The following is a 10,056-nucleotide window of genomic DNA, read 5'->3' as shown; positions in this document are numbered from 1 at the left end:
CAGTGTTGTAGCCATAGTTGGCCTATGTTTTATTTTTATACTTAACCTTTGACCAACCACAAAGGTCAAATTAGAACACATTCTTATTTACAATGACAGGACCTTACGTACTTCCTCCCAAATTTTACTGCACTTTACATCAAGGTTACATTAACTACCCTGTAACTCCATACAAACGTGATATAGGGGAAGTAAGTTCTCCAGGGGTAAGTGTATGCTAACATTGATCTTATTTTGGTATCACAACCATCAACTTCCCTTAACACTTTCGCTAGTATATACATATCAGTTCCCATGAACCAGCAATGTCTTTACCATATCGCTATGTAGTTATATGGTAGTTAATATAACCTTAATGTAAAATGTTGCTTTGCGTTGTCATGGTCTCTAATAGTATGTTTAGGGCAGCGGTGCATACTGAGACTGGGACTATGAGATTAGAAGAGCTGCTGTGACCAGTCTATCAGCGGTGGAGAATGTAGGCTGAACCTTCATCCAGCCATGTTAGACAGAACGCTCATGTCTAGCAGGTGCATGGCACACCAGCTATGACTCATAGGCTGCTTGAAGTCATGTCTAACACCAAACTAGGCCATAGAGGGTGGAAACCCTCATCCCATCCTCCTCAGCAACTCCCCTTGCAGCCCTGAGAGCTCAAACATGTTGGTGTAATACAATCTTAACTCGATCTCCTAACTCAGCAGAGGAGCATAAACAGTGCTAGTCTGCATTGGCAAATGCAATTACATAGCCTGTTAGAGTAGGAATCCTGTCTTATTGAACATTGATTAGCTTAATAATTAGAATGGCCTTCACATTCAAATGCATAAGGTCCACTAATTACATTTGCTCACACTTGAAGGGGAGATTACTCCCAGTAGTGAGTGGTGGAACCTCACTGGTCACTCATTCCCAGTCTAGTTGTGGACGTGGTTGACGTCAGTGGTAGACATGCAACACATTGTGAAAACAGAACTGTAGGACACTGAGTGCTGAGTGCTGCTGGAAGATATATTCTTGGTTGTCATGGAGTGACCATTTGTAGCTCCCTGCGCTAGATTCTCGTCAGTTCTGTGAAAGTTTGCAGCGCAGTGTCTTTTGCGAGCCCTTCTACCAGCAAGGTTGTTAGTCCTATCGATCCATCCTTTTGACCAGGCCTGGATGTCAGTAAAGTGCCATTGTATATACTTATAATGGCATAGATTCAATCAGTGAAATAATCAAATACCCCTGTGTAAATTGATTGATAGAATACAATAGCCCTCTACACAAGTCTATACTAGGTCATTGATAGTGTGTCTATAGAGCAGTTGGGTGTTCCAGTTGGTATTGAGCTGGGTCTACTGGGTGCTGAGAGCTAGGGAAATGTACTGTACTAATTCCACTTCTAATGGTGGTGGCTTCTGTTCAAGAGCCAGAGGAGTGTCCCTGTTTCCCTGAAGTGGGTCTAGCTGAACTCTCACGAGTGAACTCCCCCTATGTTGTGATGTAGAATAACTTCTATTCAGAGAAAGATATTCTGCTGCGTGTTTGTTAGTACTGAACTGTAGCACTGTATCACAAGGCAGCTTCCAGCCTTGACCTTCCTGGGTGGCTTGGAAACAGACAAGGGGTTTATTTGAAGGTTGTTAGAAAAAAGCATCTTCTCAGCCCAGCCAAATAAGGCCGTGAACTTGAAACAAATGCATTCAGAAGGGGTGGGCTGAAAGCAGCTTAATCTGGAGAATAATTCCATTCCACCTGAGAGGAACTGTCTGCTCTGATGGATGGGCCCTGTGAGAGTAGACCGGGGCACAGCATATTAGACCTAACAGGTGGAGAACGAGGACATGGAAACACTTCAGTTTGAAGAGACTTTTCTAGGTTGATGCTGATGTATTCTGCCCTGACCCCAATCTCCTGCTTTTTGCACCACCGCTAACCAGATCCCAGGGTGATATTTCTTGAGTGTCTGTGTGGTTAGGGAAACATACATTGGGAGATTTTTCAAGTCAGTTTCAGTATCTGTTTTCTTCAAGAGAAATAATCAGTTAATATTCTGTTGATTCTGTTGATATTCACGTATTCTGTTTGTTTTTGCTATATTCTTTGTTCTATGTTCTGTTCTTATATACTGAAGATCATTGAAAGTCACCTTTTGAGCTCCCTGGCATCCTCCCAGTCCATATTTAGCATTGCATGTAACACAATCTGTATTCCTTTGGTCACTGAATCATTTCATATTTAATAATAACCCTCTGTCGAAACAGTTGCTGGAGGTGGACAGAGATAGGATGGAGGAAAAGGATTAGTCAGCCTTTTCATGCTGCTCCTTGAACCTAAGTGCCTGTTCCTTAGGCAGTTGCAATGCTTCTTAGCACACTAGTGCCCTGTAAAAGGTTGGTTCCTCTCAATGCCAGGACAGAAGTTCACAGCAGTGACTCTCTCCTCTCGTCATCTCCGTGTGTGTGAGGGGTTCTGATCACCTCTTGTGTTTGGGTTTCTTGTGTTGATTGTAGGAAACAGGATGGGGGTGAGCCCCGAGTCACGACCACAATAGAGCCTCCACTGTTCCAGCCTCCAGCCCCGCACACCGCGCCTCCGTTCCTAAAGGTAGGACAACAGAAGAAGAAAGGGCTTTTGGTTTGTGTATCAGACCTTGGGCTTTTACAGTGGGTTCTCTGCCTGATATTTGAGATGAAGTGCTCTGTCTGCCTGTCTGTCTGTCTGTCTGCATGCCTGCTGTCTGCATACCTGCCTGCCTGCCTGCCTGTCTGTTGGTCTGTTGGTCTATCTGTCTATCTGTCTATCTGTCTATCTGTCTGTCTGTCTGTCTGTCTGTCTGTCTGTCTGTTGATATACTTACAATACAGTTCTGTATTCTCTACTGGTTTGTCTGTCTGCTTGCCTCCTTGTCTGTCAGTCTGTCTGTCGGTCTATCTGTCTGTCTGTTGATATACTTACAGTCCAGTTCTGTACCTCTGCTTATCCTAAACACTAGGTGTCCATCTTGCACTGCTGCTTTTCCAAATGTTGTGCACAAAAACTTTAGGGAAGCAGTGTTTTTTCCCCAATTTAACAAACATGTCTTTGCATCTTGTTTAAACTATGGAAAAGCCTTAGTTGTGCATTTTGACATGGCTCTCATAGTGTTTTCTTCCACTATTACTGTAACACATTCCTTGTTGTAAATCGAACAGGCTGCTCCTCTGTCCTTGCTTAACTCATGAGCTTTGCTTTATCTGTGCATAAGAGACAGTTATCGCTGGGAAAATCATAGAGTTGTGTTTCAAAGTGACTGGGACAAAAGTGATTTGCACAGATTCATTTGAGACCGTAGTTCTGCTCCTCGTCCACAGTGGTGTGGGCTGATGTGAGAATAACACAACATCCATGTCATCATAATTTATAAACACTATGGGTAAAAGCAATGGCAAATTCTGAATAGAGAAATTCATTTTAATGACCAATTGCTTCGATGACTACTAGACTGTGGGAATTAAAATTGTGAAGGTGAAATGTGCTAGTTTGAATCATTTCTGCCTTTAGGTGTTTTGAGCCCCTAGTTATCCAGAAGCTTTTTAACTGAATTGAGTTGATGAGGGTGGGTACCATCACAGTGTTATCAGACGGCTTTGTTAGGGTCTCTCATACTTCCTCAGAGCTTAGTCTGTCAGCAATCTGACTCTGGCGATAGAGTGAAATTCAGAGAACAGGAAGAGATTAACTGAGATCTTGGTAATTGGATCGTGTCACATTATATGGGTGACAGTGAGTAATTATTCCCAAAATATGAACCTAATATCATGACAGATCCAGAACAGGTTGCTCCAAAACTGCAGTTAGAACACATCTCTTGTTGTGACTGGTTGCAAAGCCCAGATTCCTTTGAAGCCAAGATACTTTCAACTGAAAGGTATGGGCTGAGGAATCAGGGAGTAGAGATGGATTGGACTGTAGTGGAACTGAGAGCTCTCTTTAATCATAACCCCACAAGAATCAAGCCAATCTGGTTAAAACCCCATCAGCCTTTGTTATCACTTTCCATTGGATTAGACTATAGCTGTCTACCTCAAACCCCCAATATAGTGTGCATTACGTAACTTCACCACTACCTCCATGATACTGGCAGAGGACCGAGTCAGAGAAGACATTGGAGCTGGTGATAACTAGTGAAATAAGAAGGCATACCGAGGTCCAAGACTTGAAACTCCGAGCATATGACTCCCCTGCATGTATAAGCATACACAAGCAAGAACTCACAAAACTCACACACACATGCTCACAGGCACACACAGCCTCATGGTTGGCTAGAGAATGCAGCACATGACACAGGACTCCTGAAGACCAGATCATTAGATTATCAAAATAGGATTTTTCCCCAGCCCTGATGCTCTTGGAGATTGTACAATTGTTGGAATTATTGGTCAGTTGAGACTGGAAACCTTGAATGATACATTCCAGACAAACGCCTAGGTTTTTATTTAGGAAATTAGTAATTAGTATTTTTCAGCTCCTAGAATCATTATGAAATATAACAAAATTAAATTTCACTGGGATGTTTCAACATGATAACATAGGAAAAGGAATTGTCTTTATATATTATTCATAATTTTAGCTAGGGCAGACCATAAATACTGGAGGACAAAGTGGATGTCTGTCACATAAAGTTATCCATCTACCACATCATAGAGCAGGAACATTAAACTACAGTACATCTAAGTGAACCATACAGAGACTCCATACAGAGGCTCCAGATAATAACAAATCTCACAAGGGAGGAGAGAGGCTTGAAAAGATACTGTGTCTAGTGGACCAAGCCCATTAAAAGTGCTGTAGCACTGTAGTGCTAGATGTTTTAATGAGCTGAGCTGGATGGGTATGTGGAGTAGCAGCTGACAGGGCTGTTAAAGAGGAGCCATCAAGACTCCCTCTAATGATAGCCTTATTACTGCCCTTGATGAGAGGTTGACACTGACACCTGATCTGTCCTGACCCCACAACGCCAGCCTGACCGCACATACGGTCAGACACTCTGAGGGACGAGATCTCAAAGGTTTTCGTCTTGGTGTCCTTCTTCTGTTACGCATACTCCATTTCTTTCTTTTGCCCTCAGTGATTTGTTTTATGTAGCTCTAAACCCCCGGAGGCCCATGCTGATATTGTGTGAGTGCGGTCCCACGTGGGCCCTTGGCTCTGTGCTGGGCAGAGGAGGGCAGTAGGGACTTGTTTGAGAACGAAGCATAGAGCCAGAGGACCATGCTCAGCCTCTGGCTCTGTGCCAGGGAGACACAAGGGGGGGTGAGTGGGGGGGGTGCAACTAGCTGCTTTTTTGGAATGTACTGCCAACCTCTCGACTTCCCAGATACACAAAGGTACTAAAGAGGATCACTTCACAGCCACTCACAGACACGCACATACGCAAACACTGCTAGCAAAGCCTGCGTGGATACACACAGCTGTGGATTACCTCTGTTGTGAGTGTTTGTCAATCGTGGATGTATCATTGCTGCACTCTGCAACGCCACACATTGGAATCTAGACATCCGTCGGAAGCTTAGCAAGAACCCTCCTGGCGATGTGCTCCGCTAACACCTGACACGCTAGCCTGCTTCTGTGAAGGATATATTTTATGCCTTCATAACCAATGGTTTATAGAATGGCTAAAAGTCATCCGGTCCACCTTGGTGCTGTTGCGCAGGTGGTGGTGGGACAGTCGAGGAGAACCAGCAAAGTAAGTACAGTTCATTGTTGGATCTCAATCTGAGGGAGAGATTGGCGGTGGTAGCCAGACTGCCTGCAGGACTGGCGTGTGTGATTCAAACCAGGGGGAGCTTTTGCGCTTACCCCTCACATAAACTGAATTAGTTGGGGAGGAGGATTGGGACCAGTGGTATATTAATTTCAAAGACCTCTTTCATGGCCCATTTCAGGGATAGGAGGCTTGGTTCATTGCCAGTTCAAATTGAGGTCAGAAGCATTGTGGATGGGAATGCATGTTGCTGTAGTGGTGGTTGTCTTACGATTTCATTAAGTCGGTGAAGTGACTGGGGGATATTTCAGAAGATCCTTCTGCTATGAATTGTTCTTAAGGTGCAGAAGGCTTTTCATTGACATAGAAGTTGTATTTATACAGACCATGATGATTCCTTAACATTTTAACAAGCCAGGTAATTCTTATGGAATACCTGCATCTATGCTATCGGAAGCCATGGGTGTTTGTCTTTAGGGTTTGAGGCAGACTCTTGTTTGCATATGGTGGAGGACTTTACTCACTGAACACTGGGACAATCTAGTACTGTACACAAACAGTCAGCTGCGCCTTAGTGGTATTCTGGAGCCTATGAAGGTGCCTCTAAATGCCAACGCTAATCAACTGAATAATGCGGAAATATCTGAGATGACTCGTACAAACTGCTCAGCGTGTGAAATAGGGAGACAGGAAGTTTTCAGTAAATGATTGATGAGATATTGTAGCCAGGAGACAGGAGTTGGCATGCTTTTCCATGGCAACTCTGGTTGCTCACTGCCACAGAGATTAGATAGCATAGAGGAAAAATATTGGAAATGCGATTAAGCAACTCAAATAAATTCATGTAAATGTTCAATTGTTCCATTGTCAGAAAAAATAACCAGAGTTATTGCAGAGAACATATGGTGTGAATCACATTACACCAAGGTTTATAAGAGCTAAAAGTCAACTGACACAGTTCTCGGTCATGTAATTATTTTATTGAAGAGAATTTCTGCTGTTATGCTTATGAAGAGATAAGATTTGGTCTGTTTATTTCCACAAGAACAGATGGTCTATAAAGCCATAAAGGACAACTGTATAACAAATTAATCGTTCTATTGAAAACAAGTGCTGCAGAAAAAATGTCTGAACCATTGCTTTCACACTGCCTCTGTATTCTACCATGGGGGAAGACATCCACCACAAACACATCACTACAACAGAGCTTAATCAACCCTTCATCTCACTTTCCCCTCTCCAGACCACAGACCTATTTGAAATGATTGAGAAGATGCAGGTAAGATGGGATTTTGACCTCTTCTGGCTTCCTAACTTCTCCAAGCCAGGCTGTGTTGACACTAACCAGTGAATTCATCTCTATGAGATGATAGTGTTGCCGTCCCCCTCTGCTGGCTTGTCTTCTCTCTGCTCTGGACTAAAGGCCAGGAGACCAGGTGGCAGCAGGTGGAGCTGCCTGTGGATGGTCGACCACTGTCATAACAACACTCTCCTAATAACCCAGCATTGCTGCTAGCTATCTTTCTTCTTCTTTCTATCTTTTTTCAAACCACACAAACTCTGCGCCCTCGGCGGATGGAAACAATGTCAGTAGAGGATGAGAGCACATCATAGGGAAAGAATGTTTTTGATAATACTTATCAAAATCAAGGGAACAAAGGGCTCTCTCTCTCACTCAGTCTGAATTCAGAGATGTACTGTAATAGTTAGACGGTAAGAGAGTGTCTACATACAATGTCAAACATCAACAGATACATATTTCCCTTGTAAGAGAATAAGGAATAATTTATATTCTGGGTCTGATTATTTATTTTGTTCATATAAGAATGCATTTTGTTTGACAATGAGAATCCTCAACAGTGTGTTTTATCAGGTGCTGTAGGAATGCCATCTCTCTATAATCACACACATCATGCAGGACCAAATACACAGCAGTGTTTACCCTGTTTTATCACAACAGACAGACAGTATCAGCTAGCTTTCACATACCCATTTATGTGATGTTAGACACCTGGTATCCATCCATTCCATACACACACGCATGCGTACACATGTTCACCCACACACACACACACACACGCACACACACACTATCCTTGGTATTTAATCTATCTACTCACTGGCTGCCCGTTTTACACTTCTTCACGTAGTTTCTGGAATGATACCCTTGTCTCAGTCTCTCTCCCTAACAGCACACTGTACATCCACTGATATGTTTCTTGCATCTGCCGTGTTTTGCCTCCTGTATACACATTACGTGTACTGGGCTTGTTGTTTTGATGCAGTCAGTGTGATTATGCATTTTCTAATATCAGTGGTAAGGATATCAATCTGACTCATGACCGGGGTTTGAAATGCAGCAGGAGCTGTCTTGTGTATCTGTACTGTTTGTGTGTGCTAATTATCCCTTCTGTCTGTTTTTCTTTCTCTTTCTTTTTCTCTCTCTCTCTCTCTCTCTCTCTCTCTCTCTCTCTCTCTCTCTCTCTCTCTCTCTCTCTCTCTCTCTCTCTCTCTCTCTCTCTCTCTCTCTCTCTCTCTCTCTCTCTCTCTCTCTCTCTCTCTCTCTCTCTCTCTCTCTCTCTCTCTCTTCTGTCTGTGTGTCTCTCTCTTTCTTTTTATCTCTCTCTCTCTCTCTCTGTCTCTCTCTCTCTCACTCAGGGCAACAGGATGGATGAGCAGAGATGTACCTTTCCTCCCCCACTGAAAGTACGACCTCCTGTCTTGGTCGGGAGACCTTGCACACACACTACCTTCATTGTCTCCCAGCGTCCTGTATCTCTCCCTATCTGACTCCTGACATCCTCAAACACAGGACTGCATCATAAGCTGTCAATCATGAGTTAGAATACCTTGTTCTGCTATCAGATCACCCTCTCTAGACTACAGTAAGACAGTTAGATATTCTGTATGCACCAACACACCATATAATATGAGTACAATACACTCATATAATACACTGAGAGTATAGCCAGAGAGTTATATTGTGTCAGCCCTGTCCCTGCAGCCTGCTGTATACATACTGTATACAATATAACCAGCAGATTGGGGGTTGATTAGATAGCCATGAAGCCATCTCCTAATCAGGTCATGAGTTACATCAAAAGGCCGTTACATCATAGCTAGTTAGCTTATGCCGGTATTCCACTTTAGGAGTCTGTGCCCGGGAAACAATATTGCTGACCCTGGTAGAGAGCTAGCCACATCATTATATATTCAGAGTAATCCATCCATTCAGACTACAGTATGAGGTGCACAGACCAGTATCATGCGGTCATGTAATGTCCATCAGTAGAGAGAGAGAGAGAGAGAGAGAGAGAGAGAGAGTGAGAGAGAGAGAGAGAGAGAGGGAGAGAGGGAGAGAGGGAGAGAGGGAGAGAGGGAGAGAGAGATGTCCCCTGAAGTGTTTGTGTTTTTGTTCCTTCTGCAGACTGAGGAGGATTACATCCCCTACCCCAGTGTCCATGAGGTCAGACCCCCAGCAGCCATGTTAACACATAACTGCCACCTGCACATATTAACCAATAAAGACAAATAACATGCAGTGTCACTGTGGATTTACTCTGCCACCTGTGTGTTTCAGGTGCTGGGCAGAAGGAGCCCCTTCCCTCTCATCCTGCTGCCGCAGTTTGGGGGCTACTGGATCGAGGGCACCAATCATGAGCTGAGGGACCCTGGTGACTATGAGCAGATCCAGCCCCTGTCCCCCACCACACGCACCAAGCTGGAGTGTAACACCACTGCCAAGATCTACAGGAGACACTTCCTGGGCAAGGTGAGGCTGATACCAGTGCTTGCAGTAGAATGTGGTGTCTGTGGACATACAATGATTGTATTATACTTATGATAACTGTTGTCGAGTTTTGCTGATTAATGTGTTACTGAATACCCACAAAGCAACATAACAACAGGGACTGGACATAGAGCCACCAGAGGTTGCAGCTAGTAAGGCTGTGTCAGGACCAAAACAATAACAAGGCACACACATCAGACACATACAGTAGAAATGGAGTGAGCTAATTAAAAGAGTTTATTGTGTGTGTCTGGTGTGTGCACATGTGTGTGGGTGTGCTTGTTGTAGCATTGTGTCTGGTGTGTGTGTCTGTCTGTGTGTCTGTCTGTGTGTGTGTGTGGTGAAGGAAAAAGTGTTTTCTCAGTTTTGTCTTTGCTTTGTCATCAGGAACACTTTAATTACTACTCAGTGGATGGTGCACTGGGTCACCTGGTTTTCTCCCTGAAGTACGACGTTATCGGTGACCAGGAACACCTGCGTCTCGTGCTCAGGTGACACACACATCCACACACACACACACACACACACGCATCTT

General features: G+C 43.9%; 1 protein-coding gene across 10 annotated transcripts in view; it reads left to right on the top strand.

Annotated features, from left to right (window-relative positions):
- rap1gapa (RAP1 GTPase activating protein a) overlaps positions 1 to 10,056 on the top strand; it is a 30,580-nt gene that overhangs the window by 10,061 nt on the left and 10,463 nt on the right. For 7 of the 10 annotated variants that reach the window (XM_084680913.1, XM_084680912.1, XM_084680908.1 and 4 more), the window contains exons 1-6: positions 5,366 to 5,713; positions 6,975 to 7,010; positions 8,390 to 8,437; positions 9,159 to 9,197; positions 9,312 to 9,503; positions 9,909 to 10,012. In XM_084680913.1, coding sequence (XP_084537039.1) covers positions 5,627 to 5,713; positions 6,975 to 7,010; positions 8,390 to 8,437; positions 9,159 to 9,197; positions 9,312 to 9,503; positions 9,909 to 10,012 — 506 coding nt within the window. In that variant the 5' untranslated portion in view covers positions 5,366 to 5,626. Of the gene's footprint in view, positions 1 to 2,453; positions 2,593 to 5,365; positions 5,714 to 6,974; positions 7,011 to 8,389; positions 8,438 to 9,158; positions 9,198 to 9,311; positions 9,504 to 9,908; positions 10,013 to 10,056 lie in introns of those variants that run through there. The other 3 variants (XM_084680914.1, XM_084680911.1, XM_084680915.1) reach the window with 2 other exon arrangements.

The sequence above is a fragment of the Hypomesus nipponensis genome, chromosome 18, assembly GCF_054491055.1.
Source record: "Hypomesus nipponensis isolate SF chromosome 18, ASM5449105v1, whole genome shotgun sequence".
Lineage (NCBI taxonomy): Eukaryota > Metazoa > Chordata > Actinopteri > Osmeriformes > Osmeridae > Hypomesus > Hypomesus nipponensis.
The sequence above is the reverse complement of the archived record's forward strand: the minus strand, read 5'-3'. Positions and strand labels throughout refer to the sequence as shown.